Source organism: Aythya marila (genome assembly GCF_965140915.1).
Source record: "Aythya marila genome assembly, chromosome: 1".
NCBI lineage: Eukaryota > Metazoa > Chordata > Aves > Anseriformes > Anatidae > Aythya > Aythya marila.
The window spans coordinates 159,747,339-159,766,510 of record NC_139042.1 but is presented as its reverse complement, the minus strand read 5'-3'; the positions used below and the strand labels follow the sequence as shown (position 1 = coordinate 159,766,510).

The 19,172-nt window shown below is 40.8% G+C and overlaps 1 protein-coding gene across 1 annotated transcript; it reads right to left on the bottom strand.

The window, feature by feature from the left end:
• Window positions 1-4,000: 4,000 nt before the first annotated feature.
• Window positions 4,001-9,286, bottom strand: MRPL42 (mitochondrial ribosomal protein L42). Its single transcript, XM_082764696.1, has 5 exons — window positions 9,066-9,286; window positions 7,908-7,971; window positions 6,787-6,871; window positions 5,374-5,537; window positions 4,001-4,167 (listed from the first exon to the last, which is right to left on the bottom strand). Exons 1-5 carry the CDS (start codon window positions 9,142-9,144, stop codon window positions 4,122-4,124), a joined length of 438 nt encoding a protein of 145 aa, XP_082620822.1. The 5' UTR covers window positions 9,145-9,286; the 3' UTR covers window positions 4,001-4,121.
• Between the last annotated feature and the right edge of the window lie 9,886 nt (window positions 9,287-19,172).

Here is a 19,172-nt window from a genome sequence, read left to right as displayed (position 1 = left end):
GGGCCCCCAGCACAAGAAGGACATGGAGCTGTTAGAGCAAGTCCAGAGGAGGGCCACGAGGCTGATCAGAGGGTTGGATCACCTCTCCTGGGGGGGCAGGCTGAGGGAGTTTGAGTTGTTGAGAAGGCTCCAGGGAGACCTGACAGTGGCCTGCCAGTGCCTAAAGGGCCTACAGGAAAGCTGGGGAGGGAATCTGTGTCAGGGAGTGTAGTGGTAGAGGTAATGGCTTTAAACTGAGAAGGGAGATTAGGATTAGAAATTAGGAAGAAATTTTGTTAGGAAGAAATTCTTCCCTCAGCAGGTGGTGAGGCCCTGGCACAGGCTGCCCAGAGAAGCTGTGGCTGCCCCATCCCTGCAGGTGTTCAAGGCCAGGCTGGATGGGGCCTTGGGCAGCCTGGGCTGGTGGGAGGTGTCCCTGCCCATGGCAGGGGGTTGGCACTGGGTGGGCTTTAATGGCCCTTCCAACCCAAACCATTCCATGAATCTGTGACTGGAACAATGGCTTATAGTCAATTTATTATACTGTAGTGTTAAAGCAAAACGTGCACCCTCCATCACAGAAGACGGTAGCCTACAGCTACTAAATGTCTTTGTTATGTAGCCTTGTGCTCTTTGGGGGAACAGAATGAGCATGTGAGAAATTAGAGCAGCTCGCATGCTAAAATTCACAAAGACTGGAATAACCAAGAAACAGCATTGACTTTAAACAGAAATTACTATTAATAATGCAGCAGATACAGCAGTGATTCAGTCATGGTACAGCAGAAGGTAGAGATGTCAGGTGAAATTCAGGCCTACTACAACCAACAACAGATAAGAAGGGAGCTTCTCCACAGCTGTGTATGGCTGCAGTTAAGGGATGGATAATCCTTATACCTCCATTTTGGTCATGAGGAACTGAAACATAGACACGAAACTTGTCAGGGGCATATTTGGCAGTTGGGTCCCATTATTCCTTCAGCGTTGACTCTTTTTTTTTTTCAAAACCTCGAGATGTGTTTCTTGTTGTTGTTGATAAGTATGAAGACAGGTACATCTCCACTACACATTACAAAAGTAAAATTGGTCAAAGCAAACAGGAAAAGTCCTACAAATGAACCCTTACCTTTTGAATCCAAGCACTTTCAGACCTGCCAGTAAATTCCTTATTCTTACAAATTTAATTAATTTAATTCTTATCATAGTGTTAAGTTTCACAAGATAGCTAAACTGTCTATGGTTTCAGACAAATCCAGTAGAGCTGTTGTGCAAGATTGCCTCCCGGTGGCGGTACCAAGAATCTGCAGAATGACATAATTTGCACACAGACGAGGCAAAAACCTGTTTTAAAAGAATGCTTCCTTTTTAAACTCAGGTCTAACCAGAGAAAGTGAAAGAACTTTCCTCTCAGTTGAACACCAATATAAATTTGTGTGATTTTAAATGGCCTGAATCGAGGACAAAACTTTTGGTATTTGACTGAAACATTTTTCTAGTGGCATACTAACAAAGTTTCAGCAGAATTTTACCGAAATGTTAAAAAAAAAAAAAATCAGTAAGATGTATCCAATTGCACACTATCCACGGCAATGAGGCTAACAAAGTCTGAAACACTTAGTAACTACTCAATACAAAGCAAATGACTAAGTGCCGAAACTTGGATAAAAGTGCACCAGAGGAGACTTACCATCCTGTGAGTTCTGTGCAACTCAAGTTCTCAGTTACAAAGGTAACAAAAAATAAAAAAAAATAAAAAAGGCAACAATACCCAGAAATCCCAAACTACCTTTCAAAAGTATTTTTTAAAGACAGCTTTATATAGCTGTTTAAGACAGAAAATCAGGAGGACAGCTCGGAATTACTGTAGATGTAGGACTTCAGTAAATTCTGCTTCAACTGACCCAGCAGATTTAGTATAACAGAACAGGGAGATTGAATGGCAGTGAAATGTAGGGAAAGATTTAAAAATTCCCACTTTATGGATTAATGTAATAAAGTTAAATAAAATAAAATAAATAAAATAGCAAAGAATACTTGTGGTGTGTTTTATACTTGGTTTCCAGTAACTGGTCAGAAGAGTAAGTGCTTTAAAGATAGCAGTCCAGCACAAAATGGATTTTTAGCCCTCAAAACACCTGAACAGCATCCAAAAGTGTTTAAGAAACATTCAGGAATTGAGCATTTCTACAGTGACTGGGTGTTTGATCATCAACAAGTTTGGCAGGCAGGAACAGCCTTTATAGTATTAGGCAGGAATAAGCAAAAGTATGTGTGTGGGGAGGGAAATAAATGCTTGAAAGTTTAATCCAAGAAAGAATATATTTTCTTAAACTGGAATGGAGTCAAACAGTGACAAATTAGTTTTCAGCTTTCCAAAATGAAGGGCAGTTCAATTTTACACAGTGGAATGTAACAATACTAAGTATAAGATGTAAGCTTCTCACTTATGGACCAATGTCAGTACCTCAGTACCAGGCACCATGAATTGATGTAAATACTAAAATCTGCTATATCTCTAATTACTAAATCACATCTTTAAATGTGATGTCATAGGCAGAAAAAAATATTTTTATTCAATTGAATTTGCAAAGGAAGCAGCCATCCTTTTCATAGTTATACCTTCACGATAGCATCTTTGTTATCACGTGAGCAACACATCGTATCACATTGAGCCAAAATGTAGGGTGATGTAGGATTAAACATGGAGTGAGATTAATTTACAAGCATAACAGAGAGAAGCAAAACTGTTTTATGCTGTGCCATGGTAAACCATTATTGGCTAAGTGGCATTAGGTTTCAAAAATTCATTTTGAAAAGTATTACCAAAATGAAGACTTAGAGTAGCTTAACATAGTTTTCCAGAAGTACTTAATGACAGCCTTTTTGCATGCATCTGACATTACTCTTACACAATTAAAGCACTCAAGGAAAATAAATAACTCCACAAAAAGTGGTTGTACTCGGTACTAACAATGACCAGAACTAGACCCTTTTATGGTACTCAGCTTCTAGCAAAACATACAGATAGCACATGCAAAATGACACCAGACTAATGCAAGAGACAGGTGCCTTTCTAGCTTATTCAAGTTGCCTTGGAAAGGAAATACAATCAAAATATGTGACACATGGGATTTTTTTTCTTGATTATTTACTAGGATGTGCAAAGATGACTTAATGTCATCACTGGGATCTCTGCAGAAGCACAATGTTCCATGCTGGCCTTTTCTCTAAGAAGGCTGGTGCCTAAAATTGTAGAGTGGAGTAAAGGATCTCCTATTTCTGAGAAAAATGGTACATCACAGAATATTTAGATAGCAGAAACATTTAAGCACTACAGAACACTGAAGGCATGGATTAGAATAAAACCATGTTTCTTCAAAGCATTTGATGCTATAAAGGGCCAGTTCTTCCGTCTTGGTAAGCTGGAATGAGCTGTGTGTCTTCAGTGATTACCTGGCTAAAGCAAAGAACTCTTCCTGCCCTGAGCTACAGCCATTCAATGTATGTATGAACATTGCAATCTCACTGAACAATAGTTGGGGTGAGTTTAAAACAAAAAACAAAGAAAACGTACACAGAAACATCTCAAATCTTTGGGAATGCCAGGTGATTTAGAAGGATGAGTGATGCTGTAGAAGCTGAAGTTTAACCAAGCTGGACAGTTTCCAGTACATGGCAAGCCTTAAATTCTTTAAACGTCAGCACTCAAAGCTTATCTGCATTTCAGGTACTTGATTTCCAAAAACACCAAATCCCAGCACGTCCAGTTCTAGAACTCCCATTCTGAAATATTGCTTCTATGTATTCCCTTTACTAATGTTAAGCCTCTGGCCTGCTTTAATCAGATCTCCCAGTCACGTTACACCCAGTTCTAAGACTGGCACATTTACTGACCCTGCACATACCATATTCTTCTGAGTCCTCACTTCATTACTGCAGTTTTGCTGTTTTTCTACTTAACTAATTGAAATAGCAAAAAAAAAAAAAACAAAACAAAAAAAAAACACCCAAAACCCACAAATTCAGTTAAACATGGTTTATTTAAAACATTCATGTAGAAATGACAAACACCTCACGTTCTGCAATTTTTATTTTCAATAAGGATTAATAGCAAATTGCTGCTGAACAAGAAGTTATCTTAATTATCTGTCCTTAGGAGGATTAGGATTCTTCCGTCTTCTATGATACCTAGAAGAAAGAGAGGCTGCAGTGAATGCAAGCTTTGGGAAGTCTTTGATTTTCCTGACAGTATTCTGCCCAGCAAGTAGTCTGGAGGTTACACAAGTAAGCAAAACACAAGATACACAAGCACAATCCACAACAATTCATTAGATGTCATCTCTGTTGTTCATGAAGTTACATAACACTACTCATTTCTATTGCTACATCTGCTACAAGCACACAATAATCCAATCAGTTCTACAGCTGAATAGGTACTAAGGCTGCTGTTTATTCTTAATCCTTTATACGAAGTTAATTTTATTATATAGTCAGATTTTCCTCTGGCTAAAATGATTGCTACAGAATAATCAGGGGTACAGGAGTTATAGCAGACTGTACTTGAAATAGTGTAATATTCTGCAAACTAAAATATATATATATATATATATATATTTGCAACAAAAATAATTAGATTCCTACATTCTTAATTACCCACCCTAAAACAAGGAAGATACAGTTTGATGCTCATTAAGTGACAGCTACCCTTTAGTCATAGAAGTTCTACCATTTCATCTCTTTCACCTGTTCCCAAAACACAGTAATTTAAAAAGTGTGCTGGGGACCAGAAAAAAAAAATAAAAATCTCCCATTCTCTCTGTATCAGGTCTTCAAGACTATAAAATTAGCAGTTATGATTAAGTGTAGTAACACAGACTGGAAAGGAGTTACACAAACTAAAATGCTGTTTGTTTCTAGTGGGGTGTCTGAGTGTACATAGTCTCTCTAAGCTCAGTTGGGAATGCTTGTACCTCTCCTAGTAGCTTTCTGAATGCAGGGTACACCAAGGCACACCTTTCCTCATTTCAAATGAAAAATCACTGTTCTCAAGTCTGAGGATCACATTTTCAAGCTGTATTAGGTGTAACTTCACTTATGAAACTTTAACAAATAACGTGGACCAGTAGCTGAATGGGTAGTATGAAAATTTTCTACTCCATGATATTTTTCCAAAATCACAAAGGGTATCAAAGGGGCAGAGTTAAAAAATAAATAAAAAAAAATACAGGCTTCAATTTACATAACATTGCATTTCAAGTGGTATGCAGTAGCCCATGTGCTAACAGTATCTCATCTCACAAGACATATCCTAGGTTGAATTTGGTCATAAATTATTCCCGTGTTTCCCTTTACCTCCAAAAAGAAAAAACGCTGAAAAGAAAAAAAATTACTTACTGTCCTACAGGATACCACCGATGTTTTGTTGTGTAAAACATTTTGCTGAGCTCTTCAATTGTAGGACCTCTATCATCCTTTAGCTCATTTTCATTCAATCTGGATTTCAAAACTTGATCAAGGGTTTCTTCTTTATGGTTCACTGGATCTGGCCGTGGTATGGGCTATAAAAACAGTAGTGCATATATTTCCTTTTTCTCCTCTTTGATGAAAAACAAGAAGTCAAGCTACATTAGTAACATTACCATTTACTAGCTGAAACCAAGGAATAAATAAGAATTCTGATGAAAGTAAAGGCTATTTACAACACCAGTACCATCCCCCAGTGAAAACCACAGATCTCTGGAAACATTACCCCAGGTGCTGGAGCTGATTACTGTGCCCCTAAAATCAGCGCTGCTGTCATCACTATGGCTGATCTTTACAATTCACTGGCTGAATCATAAGCATCAATTTACTGACACAGAAATACTCATATTATTCCTATTTATAAGTTTATTCATACTGATCATCAGCATTTAGTCACACTGCTAAAAAAAATAATCTTTAAATGGGTTGTACTTTGGAGAAGAATGTCACTTCCTAATCGTGCATCATCTAACACCAAGATATTTGTTCCCATCCTAAAACTTACCTACTACCACAGCTACTAGTATTTTTCCCTGGTTTATAACCTTTTGTTCCTTAGAGACATGTAAACAATAAATTTTGAAATACCAATATCTAACTTACAGGCAATGAGTGCTAAACTAAGTTTTCAGTGGAAAAAAATTCACATTGAGTTATTTCAGCAACGCAGCTACCATTTGCAATATTTTACTAGCACATGAGAATTGGAAATTGACACAAGAAGCATTCACTTTCTGCAGTGTAAAGAACACACCAACAGTACTACTGATAGATTAAAAAAACAAACAGTAGTTAGATTTTTCTGTGCAGTTTATGAACCCACAGTGCTGAATGGAATTTAAAGCTTGAGTAGAAAATAGCAGCAGCAGAGGCACTTCTTCATATCCTCTTGCCCAGACTGCTGCATCTGTGCATAGCAGGATGTGTGAACCGTTGTCTGAATTTCAAACATCCTCTTTGTGGAGCATGCTCTTAGAAGCTCGCTTTTTCTGTAGCACTCAACTGTGAGTATCTCATTTAATTCTTTGTTAGTTACTGTATGCTGTAATACCTGAGCATTTCTTACTCTGTAACTTTCCCTCAATTTAATTAAAAATAAATGCCGTCCTCATAGCAGCAGCTACATTCACCATTCACTTGCTGCACAGATACGCTGATCACATAAGAACTACCTCAGTCTTTCAAATTTAAAAAAAAAAAAAAAAAAAAAAAAGATGCCCTAAAACTCAGACCTGCCATGCTTTTACATGACTAAGAAATATAAGTGTGTATGCTTGGACATACCTTTGTATACTCATATGGAATCTCAATCGAAGGGTGGTAGCAGACAATTGTCTTCGAATCTGATGTCAAGGCAAGTTCCACTTTGCTGTAAAAATAAAAAGTTACCTTCTTAAAAATATCCAAGTTTCAGAAATGCTAGGCAACTGAGCACTCAATTCCCAAAGAAAACTGTATTTCATCCTGAATTTATGAATTATTTAGCAATCTTCTGTAAAATAATACCTAAAAAAGGGTCACAAATATTTTATCTGAACTTCCCATCTGTTTTTCTTTCAGCTACCTTGGTGGTATTTTTTTTTCTTTTGGATAGAAAAGAAGAAAGGGCTAAAATGAAGGACTTCAAATAGCTAGAAACATGGTTTGTAAAAAAGTCTTTAAGATGTTGAATGATTACATATAAAACTAACAACAGATGGGGATAACAAACGTCTGTAATATCTAGGACAACACACCTTCATAAAAAGTGTGGCACCAGTAAGAAGGAATACAAAATAAGGTTCTTGGGTTTCAACCTTTATATTTGGTAACAGAGGGTGGTCAGCACAATAAACAAGGAGTTCTGCTGAGAACTTCCTTGAGGGAGTATGACTTTTCTCACCTTCCTTCCCTACTTACTTCTATGACGTAGTAGCTTCCTAAGAACTTCCTAAGGAATGCATGTGTTGCGCTTCTCACCGTTTGCATCACTTTTTCCAGTTTCTACTCTACTCATACCACCTTTTCCAGTTTCCAATGCAGTAGCCCAGCAGTTTCTGGAGTTTGTCTTAACAATAAGCATCGGTGAAAATCACTGCTGTCAGTGCTCTTCCACAAACAATACTGTAGCGGTACTGGGGTCATCAACACATTTTGAATTTAAAGTGAGTCCTGCATGATTTTTCATTATGCTTATTTTTGAAATATTATCTTTAAATTAAAACTTCAATTTTTAATAATATAACTTGTAAAATTAAAACTTTATATATAAACTTTACAATCATTAAGATCAGAAATAGTATTTTAGTTTAAATTATAATATATATGTCTCCAAAACCAGCATTGTATGACAACGCCATGACAGAGTAAGTAGCCTGGAATAAGCATCAAATGTAAAGGTCACACATCAAAGCACGTTAAGGTACCAGTTGTAGTCTTCAGGGAGAATCGAGTACGTGGATTTACGACAAGCATGATATACAGCTCCATCTGCAAAAAAATAAAAGTCACAAACACTGATGTAAAAAAAGCAGAGCTATGCCAAACGTAAGAATATTTACATTTTCATTCCAATCTAAGTCAGTTGGGGATTATAATCATATTCACTTTTAGATTAATATAACCCAAATACGGTCTGAATAGAAGCTCACTTTACTATGATTTCTAGTGCTATCATAGACATTGTATGTAGGTAGCCATGTCCTACTTTTACTTTTCCATTGTACTGTTTTCCTGAGAAACATCACAGTATTTAGAAAATACTGACAGATTTCACTGTTAGCGTATATTCTTTATATACCCTGACTCTCTCTATATTTAAAGGGTGAAAAACATTACCATATGGCTTACAAGTCAGATCATCTGATCTGATTTTTTGTTTTAATTCATAGCAGCATTCATTGGAAAAACAAATTTGTACTGTGCTAGAAACTGGTATGCAAGCTACACAGAACTAAAATGTCTTGCCTGCTGTAACATTAGAGAACTTTATCCCTTCCCTAGACTCCTGTTACTCCAAGGAAAGCAATCACAAGAATTACAAGCAGTAAAGTAGCATACTGGACTCTACTAGCAAACAGAATGAGGGAAGTGATTATCTCCCTGTACCCAGCACTTGTCAGACCACATCTTGACACCATGGCCACATTCGGGCCCTCTAATAAAGAAAAAATTGAATAAATTCTGCAAAGGCCCACCAAAATAGCGAGGGGCTGCAACACCTGCCCTGTGCGGAGATGCTGCGGGACCAAGGCTGTTTCAGCCTACAGTTATGATTTAGTGTAGACTTTTCTCAGCATCGTTTGTAAGTCTGAAAAATTAAGTTTAAATCTTCAAGCATAATTTAATTAAAGGTTGCAGCAGTGTTATTTACACGCCAATTAATAAGTTAGATGAGCATCATATGTGGGCACTGGAAAAAGCAAACCAAGACATCCTTTAATAACTAAAGGGAGAAAACAGAGTATCGGACTTGATTCAATAATTCACTTCCAGGTTCCTGTTGCCGCAAGCAGCGCAGGGCAGGGGCTCTGGGGCTCCCCCAGAACAACCCCCACGGCAGCCCCAGCCCCAGCCCCACTCACCCTGCGGCGGGGCCTGCGGGCAGGGCGCTCCCCAGCGCCTCAGGAGGACGCGGGACCAGGCTCTGAGCGGCGCTGCCATGCTGGCTGCAGCCAGGAAAACGGTGCTGGGCGAGAGGGGCCTGAGCGAGGTTGTTTATCGATTATTTATTAATTTACGGGCCAGGATCCCCGAAGGGCACGCACCGACCCATCGCCTCCTCCGCCCGCCCGCCCGCCGCACTGGAAGGGGGCCTCGCCCCCGCGCCGCTCCGCTTCCGGCGCCCGCCCCGCGGCCTGCTGGGAAATGTAGTACGCGGGGGGGGGGGAGGGAATTGCATCTTCTCTGGTCTGTGGCGTTGGAATTTCCCGCACTCATCAGTGGAAACCTCACGGGTTCGGCAACATCTGGCTTTGTTCTGCAGCTGCAGAGCAGTCAGCCATGCTGATGCTTCCAGGAGCCTAGCAGACTCGCAGCCAGAAATCTCTGGTCAAGAGCTGCTCGTTGCCACAGATCGTTCCCACGAGCAGCAGCCAATGTCTCTTTTTGGAGATTTTTCCTGGCAGTGGGAGGTGGAAGGCTTGGAGTGCTGGAGTCAGTAAGCCATAGAGAGAGGGGCAGAGAGGTGCCACAATGCTTTACAATGCATCTTGGAAAGATGCAACCAGGATCAGACACTGCATCTCCACTGCAAGACTCCTCCGCGCTTTCTCCATCGCTCCCATCAAGTTTCTGTGTACAGCCGCGGTGATCTGAGCTGCGCTCGGGCACCAAACAGAAGCCACACAGTTCTGTGTATCTTCTGCCACGTACCAGCTCGTTATTCCCACAAGGAAATTGTTGTGCTAGGATGAGGTCAGCTCTTGGATGAAGAACAGCCTTTTGAAGCTGAATGCAAGCAAGAGAACGGTTCTGCTGATGACAAAAGAGAACATGTTGACGATTTTAAGCTCAAGGACAGTGTTGACAAAAATAAATGATTATAAAGTGTCTGAAAGAAATGCAGTCTGGAAATTACTATAAGGAAGTGAAGTCGTGTTTAAGGAGTGGAATTCTAGAATACCTTGTCCATAGGTGTGGTGGAGATAAAATGATTTACTTCTAACTGCATCTTGCTGAGTTTATGAGCACATAAACTTCGCTGTTGTCACAACGTGGGTACTGCTTGTCAGGTTTCTTACCAGGATCTTGCACGTGGTACAAACTGGTCAATGTGACCAACAAGTTTCCTAACCTGGGAAATTTTGTAGGCCAACTGTATTCAGCTATTAACCGCCAAGGAGCTAATTCTTCAACAGGATTATAAAGAACAGCGAAAGATCTTGATCTTGTAGTTCCTTATATACGTACATATATCTAAGTTTTTAGTTATTTTATTTTTTTTTCCACACAGCCAATGCTATGTGGCTCTTAGGAGGGAATGTCTGGCTCCACACAGGAGGGAAGCCACCAGGAGGGTTACTGGTATCTGTTACTGGCACTATCACATCCTTAGTCTTGTCTTTCATGTTGTGACAATGGCATATCACTTACAGGGCGTTTTAGAAATCCATAGTAATGTTCTGTGTCTTGTATAAACTTATTGGGAATACTTGACAGCCCTCTCAAATTTTGATTCACAAAACAGCCTCCACTAGGCTTTCAGATTCCCTGATTTCATACCCTCGTTAGTTTTAAATTAGAGGTAACCTGTGGGTATTTCTTATTCTGGAAATGCATTCTTTTCGAAGATTACTGTAGCGGCAAACCTTGTAACCTAAATCCCAGTTCTAGAAGGTTGCAATGGAAGACACCGAAGAACTTTATTTTTAAAAACTATACCACATTCCCTGTTAGGTTTCCAGACTATTTTTAGATGGTTTCTAAAAAAGGTTTTGGGAGACAGTATACGAGGTCTACCCCCTCCCTGACACATAATGTTCTGAGAGTCTATTCTTAGAAGCATGTTCTGACAGATTACAACTTTCTGGTAGCAAGACAGGAATTGCTTAAGGACACTCAGAAGCGTGACTACACACTTCTCAAGTATGTCTGGAGATGGGGTTATTAATAACTGCCAACTGCATTGCTTGCCTCAGCATATTGTGGGCAGCAAAGAGGAAAGTTGCTTGGTCTGTATTGGCTGAGCAGAAAGGAGATTTCTCTGCCCGTTAACTGCGAGGATACTGTGAAGGCACCAATGGTAATTCCATGAGTTGCTGACCTCTTCCTGGGACTTCACGTCTCTGAAAACCTAGAAAGCATAGTTTCTAGATTGCTCTCTTCCTGAAGAAAAAGTGTTACCTTTTTTTTTTTTTTGATCTTACTGGAGCTGTCAGTCATAAATTTCTCCAGGAAATAGTTTAACTGACTGAACACTTGATTCACAGTTAGGCAACAAACTATGTAGTAATGAAGGCAGGGCTGTGTTGGTTGGCTCTGCTTTAGAGGAACAAATACATAAATCAGAGCTGGTATCTAGATTGATGTGGTCATTTTTTTTTTTTTTTAATTATTTTATTTATTTATTTATTTATTTATTTATTTATTTATTTATTTATTTTTGTGTTGTTCCCTCCCTCTCCACCTTGCCTTGTGGGAAATAGAAAATCCCGACTTGGTGGTTCTAGCTCTCTTGCTGCGGTGGTATATTTAGGAAATTGTTTCTTAGTACATTTGTTTGGGCTGCTCATTGGCAAAATGAACACAGAAAGTATTTTTTTTTTGTGTGTAGAAACCAATGTTTCAAAATTCTCAAGGAATAAGCAATTGGTTTCTTTTGTTTCCATTCAATCTGGAGTAGAAAGGTACTATATAATCATATCTAGAAGTGAAACTGAATTTGTGAATGCATGGACTTGTTTTACTGCAAGGAAGGTTTCCTAAAAACGGAGATGGACAAGCCTTTGCTCCTGAAATAATGTGTCTTAATCTTTGTGTAGTTATTTTACAAATTTAGGGCACAAATCTCTAATAATGCACTGCAGGAAGTAATTAGGGTGTTAATTATTAAGTCTTCTCATGTTACACTGTAGTCAGAGAGGTGTCTATATTTTAAGTCAATCTGTAAACACCCAGAAACAACTCCAATACTTATGTCAATGGGCTATCTTCATTCTTTCGTAAATCTCATCTCATCCTGTCACTTGTCCATCTGGGTACCGTTAAGGAGTCAAGATGCAACTAAAGTGCTTGTAGTATATCAGTGCTTGTAGTATATTAGTAATTTGTGCTTATGTTAATTACTGTAGTTCAAGTAAACAATATTATGCTTGTATTCTAGCAGCCACTTTACAAAAAAAAAAAAAAAAAAGAAAAAAAAGAGGGGCGTTTCCTACAGTTTAGGCTTGGACTCTCAGGACTCTCAGCATCCCGTTGTGATGTCCTGTATAGATAAACTATAAAACTGATTTCTTCTCCCAGGACAGCTTCAGCTGCCAGTTAAGATCATTCTGAAGTTGTTCAGTGACTACTGTGATTTTTGCCATGTGCAAAACTGCACTTCCATGCATCAGTTTCCCCATTTATGTGTAAGGATAACAACAGTTCTTTTAAAACACTGGCATTTACTAAGGAATATTTTTTAATGTAAACTCTAGATATTACTTTGAGGATTCATTCAGTATGTGTACATGTATACTTTTTTGTTGTTGTTGTTGTTGTTAATCATCCTGATGAACATCCTGTTGAACAATGTTGATCCTTTCTACAATATTTAACAAAAAATGTCAAAATGACTTTATGTAAAACAAAGACTCAAGGTTTTGTAAGATTTGTAATTGCAGTAGGACTTCTGTGAGATTGCAAAGGGGGTAGGAGGAGGAGTAAGATTAGTCATCCACAGGCTCAGCTGGTATGGATGCACCCACTCAATGAGTAACTAGAAGACAGGAAAAGCTGTCACAGGAAGACGGTCAGCAGCTGTGTTGAATTGTCCTGGGAGTATTAATTGTATAATTGCAATCATTTGTTTACATTTTCTGTCTACAGTGACATTATAGAGCATGTCGTTGGTAAATAAGGTGGTTGCTTAAGTTTGTTCTCAGAACTGCCATAATCCTGGGGATGGTGTGACATGACTGTCATGGATTTGTGCAAGGAGGAGCACGCTCCTTGTCCTGGCTCCCACATAGGTGCAGCGGGACAAGACGGGCTGAGTCACCAGGACACATTGCTGCTGCTGGAAGGGCTGATCCTATTCCTGCTGCATCTTATTGTGGGTCCTACTGTTCCTCTTGTGCCAGCTTTAATGCCTCAGTGAGCTAGTCAGAAAGGTAAATGGGTCAAAAATACATAATTAAATAAATAAATAATCCCTCACTCCTCCCATTCTCTTAGCAGATAAGCACCTATGGAAGGAGGGGGGTCAGGAACACAGGGTAGAGTGACCTTGTCAAAATGGTAAGAGACATCAGAATTGATTGGTTTAATAACTCATGGATACTAAAAGGGGAAACTTCACTCCCATTCCTGAAATTTACCTTTTGGTATCTCTGGTACTTGCTAGGCCACAACGTAAGGCAAATCAATTCACCCTTCCAGCAGAAGACTGGACTAAGCGGCCGTGTTTCTGCCAGGTTAGTGAGGTGAGTCAGGTCAGTAGAATCTGACAAGATCCAGGAGTGAACTGTGGGGAAACACATTGGATGAGGAAGGAGCGTAGGAGTGGGATGGGAAGAGGAAATAAGGTCTCCTCCTTTTGACAGGTTGACTCAGCTGCCTGATGTAACGTGACCCCAAATACACAGTTTCACCTAATCCAGTGAGATACAGTTTGTTCCCTTCTCATACTCCCAGGTGTTCCTGTCCCCTTTCTTGTGCCAGAACTACACAGCTGTATGGCTGCAAGCAGTTCAGCTCAGTCCACAGATCCCCCAGGAACTATTTGGTCTTCTTTGAGACCAGTGAGCTAAGGGAGCAGCAGTGTGTGGCAGAGGATGAGGGCAGGATCTCTCTTCAGTAGGGGTGCAAGTACAAGGTGGTGTAACCCTGATGTTAAACTACACCCTAAATAACCACTGCTGAGGGAGGCCTTGTCGGAGCTGTGCTGTAGGAATGAACTCTGATCTGAATTGGGACTACAGGTGACAATAATTTTAACAAGCACTCTACCTGAATTTGCTTTGCAATGTCTGTGCTTGTAACCCCTTATAAAAGGCAACCAACAGCAGCAGTAGCTAGGCAAGATTGCTTTTCTGCATTGAACCTGCATTTTCAGGCAAGCTGCATTCAGAAGCAAGGCATCAAGCAGGGAGCAGCACTGCTCCCTCCAGGGAGCTGAGAGCACCCCGGTGGGAGCAGAGCCCACCTGTGGCACCAGAGGCAGGAGAGCACAGCAGGGTGGTCACCACAACTTGTCCTGTCATTCATCCAGGAACCAACAGGCCTGCCAGGGTGACAGGCCAGGTCCAAGGTGGGTCCAGGAAACCCAGGAAGAGGGCCAGGGTAGGCACCCTGAGGTGTAACTCAGGAAGGGACTGAACACCCTGATCCTTCAGATGGTGAGGGTGGAGGCCCCACTTGAGGCCAATCACAGCAATTAAGGTCCATTTGTGCACTCAGGGCCCTGACACACAGCTGTGGAGTCAAAATACCACGTAACAAGGTCTTTACTCATCTGAGGGCAGTACAGCTACCACGTTCCTTGAGTTGGACTCAGTGATCCTTGTGGGATCCTTCCAGCTCAGGATATTCTGTGATTCTACCATTCTGCCTGAGCTGTGGAGTTTGTTTCAAGGATACCGGGGAAGCAAACAGCAACTGACAGCTCTACAAGACAATCAGACAGAACTCCAGGCAATAGTCTAATGAAAAATCTCAATTTAATTTAAACAAAAGTATCAATCTCAATGACTGTCAAACACATAGCATCTTTATCTTTCAACCCACAAAAAGAAAAATACCAGGTTGAGTCAGGGAAGGCGGCTGTCTGAATGAAGATGTGTGACTTCATTAATTACAACATTCAGGATGAAAGTAAAGCTTTATCTTTCCCCCAATAAACTTTTATTTTACTGAAAAAAAAATGAAAAAAAAGAAAAATAAAAAAAGGATTGCTGAAACACTTTACAAATTTCGACAAATTACCTGGGTAGTGTTGTGAAAATCTAGTTTTTCAGATCTACTTTCTCTTCTCTTCTTTTCTTCTGTCTGCTCCCCCTCCCATGCCATTCAAGAAGCTTGTACATTTATTTAGGTGGTTTTAATGGTATTGCTATATGTGACTGAAAAATTGTGTGGATGAGGAACTCCTGTGCCATACCGCTCAAAATATATAATCTAGAAGGGATGAATAAAAGCATTTTAGGGTCAACCTTGAATTCTGGAGTAGGAGTGTTGGAGAACTATTCCACCAGCGGAAGCAGAAAGCAGAGCCATGCTGGGCTGGATCACCAGTGGCTCTTCTCCAAGGAAGCCTTCCAAGAGACATGCCAAATGGAGGGGGAGCACACGGTGCTATGTGGGCTGCAGTCCAGAGCCCAGTTACAGTGGCAACAATGGCTGAGTGGGAAAAGTATTTTCCTTCTGGGGTGGACACTGGAAGATTATTGGGGTGGAAAAGCACCAAGAAGGTACAAGAACCTCCCCACAGGCTGCGACTAGCTGAGGAGACATACTTACATGTCTTGTTCCAGCTCTGATTCAGAGGATTAAGTTGCATTCTTTGTAATTTTAGAATGCAATAAAAGGACAGTTTTAACTATAGCCTCTCCTGGAAGATATCCCTTGTTCAGAGCGAGTGCAAAGAAGCAAAATCTAAAGCCAGGATTCTGGAGTAGCCAGTTTTGATGGCTTTTCCTGCACCCATATGGATGCTCAGGGACCTCCGTAGCAGTCTTTTTAGGAGCGGAATAACTTAGGGGTATGACCTAAATCTTTGTCAATATGACAATAAAGAAATAATGTTTTTGTTCCCTGTTACTTCTGGAGCAAGCGGACTACAAAAACATCTTCCTAAAAGCCAGAAAGAGAGGCATCATGAAAACTGCAGCTTCCCCAGGATGTGGCAGGCCACTTGCTGAGCAATGAAAACTATTCAAACGTAATAGCTTGCCAGACCAACTTGCTGCAGCCACAAGCTCAAGTGAGATTCCTGGTCTGCAACACTTGTAAGAGAACACCACATACAACATTCATCAGCATTTAAGTCAACTGTGCTCTACTCTTGCTGCATCTAGCAGGCATGGGGCAAGGTTTACAGAGCAGAAGTCCCAGCACTTTCAAGGAGCTGTGTGGCTTTTTACTTACACTGATCCTAAAAGCACCTTTTGGCCTGTGTTTTTCCGCCATTTATGCCAGTCCTTTCACGATCAGTATTGCAGGAGAAGGCTAGAAGGTGGAAGAGGGGTGGGGGGTGGAGAAAGAGAGAAGACAGAAACAAGGAAAAATGTGTAATTCTGCAAGCAGTGTAGAAAGATAAATCAGTTCTAATTACTTCAAAGTTATTTCCCACTGAAGGTTCTTTGACATGTAATAAGCACTGGAGTCACTGAGTGGTTCTCCCACTGGGACTACCAAAAGCATTTCTATCTTTTGCCCACCCATTTTTGAAAAATTCACAGGGAATTGCTGCCTTTAATTTCTCCAGCTATATCCTGATATCTGTTTGATGCTGACAAGTGCATACTTGGGTTTCTGGGTTACTGGCATAGGAAAGAAGGGTGAAATGGGACCATTTGGTCCCTTAGCTGTCCGCTGTATTATGTGAAATTTACAGAAGATGGAGAGAACAATTTTTAAAATAACCTAAACGTATGCATTCCTTCTGTATATGTCAGCATACCTGCTAATTCAAAATGAAGACTCCTCGTTATTACTGGGTGTCATAGCAACATGATTACAAATATGTGCAGTTATTCATGAAGCTGCAAGATTATATGAATGTTAATGTCCTCTTTTAAATAACCTTCTGTCCTCAGTTTTCTCTCCTGACTCCCTAAGCAAAGTTTGCTGTAATCCCTTTCCTCAAAAGCAATTAGATTCTCTAAGCCATTCTCATACTGCTCAGTGGTAAGCAGTTATTTATACAGATCAGCACTACATTGTGGTCATCACTAGATTGTGTTAAGTCATTTGCACCAATGCCACTGCTTTCCCAAGGGGCAGATGTTTTGAGAAGACATTACTGCGTTTATAGCTTTTATAATTTACTGCTAAATAATCCTTCATTTGTGAAGATATGAGTTCTACAGGTGGCTCTTAAATGTAGCCTCAAAATTCTTCAAAATAAACAATGTTTGCTCAAGAGCTATATCGTACCACATAGGATCTAAACCATCCACGTCATCCCAGGTCTGAGGTTTACTTTTGCCCATGCAAAGAACATCTTGAATACAGTATTTTTTGTTTAGGGGTAGGAAGCTGTGCTACAGTCATTTGCAAGGGACTCCACATCTCTGTGTGAAAAAAATCAACCAACTAGTAAATCACCAAGACTGCTGCCACCAGAATCAAACATGAAAGCACTGTGCATCCTCAGAAGGAGAGCCCTAACAGCCTAGGTTATAATAATTTGCTGTTAGGCACCAGATATGCTATAGATACTGTAATATATGAAGCAAGGAAAAAAAAAAAGGCAAACATCCAACTGAAGAAACATATCTTAGAAAGGCTTTTTTTTTTTTTTTGGGTAGAGATCACCATTTCACCTTTTTTAGATGAGATGGCAAGTCGTACGAAGTCACTGAGTATACAGAAGTACACACTCAGTCTAGTTAAGTAGTAGCAACAAGCTGTAGTAAAGTAAAAAGGAAAATCCACAATTAAAGGTAGGTATAACTAGCAAGACCGGCCTTTGCTGAAGGACCACATCTAAACACAGCCATTTCACAAGCTCAGTAATGAATGCAAATGAACTCACCCTTCTCCACTGCAGGATGAGGGTGTGTTATTGATGAGTCCTTTAAGCTCCAATTCTGCAAATGTGCTTCCATGCACTTTTCTTGCTGTATGTCATGTTATTGTTGATTTTATTGACTTCATAGAAAGTTATATCCATTAATTTAGGAGAGCAACAAAGTGTTTAAAGGGACAAAGATGTACATGAGAGTGTACAGCAATTATGTTTTTTTTTTTGTTTTTTTTGTTTTTTTTTTTTTCTGGTCATGAATTCATTCATGAATTTATTGGAATTACTGCTCTATTCATCTATTCAACAGCTAAGGAGATCAAATAGCATAGAACAACAATGTAGTTGTTAGTTACCTTCTGTAGCGTGAAGGATAAAGAAGGAAAACTAGGTATGTTTGGGGGAAGTATTGTGGGGAGGGTGAAGTTTTCAGCTTAGAGGAGACTGAGGGGAGGCCTCATGGCGGCCTGCAGGAGGGGAGTGGAGGGGCAGGCGCTGAGCTCTGCTCTCTGGGGACAGTGACAGGACCCGAGGGAACAGCATGGAGCTGGGACAGGGGAGGGTCAGGCTGGGAGTTAGGGAAAGGGTCTGCACCCAGAGGGTGCTTGGGCACTGGGACAGGCTTCTCAGGGCAGTGGTCACGGCATTGAGCCTGCATTTGGAGAAGCGTTTGGACAATGCTCTCAGACGTGATTGATTTTGGGGTTGATCTGTGGGGAGCCAGGATGCTCCTTGTGGGGCCTTCCCACTCAGGATGTTCTGTAATTAATCTTAAGGAGGGGGACACACCGTATCTGACGTCTTATTGCAGCCACACAATATGTGTTGATATAAATGCTTAAATTTTAGGACATAGACCACATTTGTAGTATCTGTGATAGGAGTGTGTCAGCAGTTATGCAGTCCGGATTTGCCAGTGTCCGAGACCTTTCCTTTCCACCACGGCGTGGGTCACCCACGAGCCCTGTTTATGACCCGGGAGACAGCACTTGACAGGGAGCCGTGCGTGCAGCATCCTGTTCCCGGCCGTGCTGCTCGCTAACCTCTGGCGGTGCCTTCCCCTCTCGGTGCTTTCATGTCCCACCCGTGCAGCAGCGATAGCGCCGGGTGTCGCTGCTGGCGCTACTGCAGCTGTGGGGCTGGGCGGGACAGGGCGCTGGGGAGGTGATGGTGTCTGTGCGAGTGACCTATCGAGAAGGATGGAAATTCACTTAGAGGGGCTTTGGTAACACACGGGTATTATGTTTGGAGGTGCTTCTGTGACACTCCAGATGCCGAAATAGGGCCAACAACAGGACCAACA

Excerpts from the sequence above, each read along its gene's own strand:
- MRPL42 (XM_082764696.1), bottom strand. The coding sequence starts at position 9,144 with ATGGCAGCGCCGCTCAGAGCCTGGTCCCGCGTCCTCCTGAGGCGCTGG. Across the intron at positions 7,972-9,065 it reads CCCGCAGGCCCCGCCGCAGG|ATGGAGCTGTATATCATGCT; the intron begins GTGAGTGGGGCT and ends ATTTTTTTGCAG. Across the intron at positions 5,538-6,786 it reads TTCCATATGAGTATACAAAG|CCCATACCACGGCCAGATCC; the intron begins GTATGTCCAAGC and ends CTGTTTTTATAG.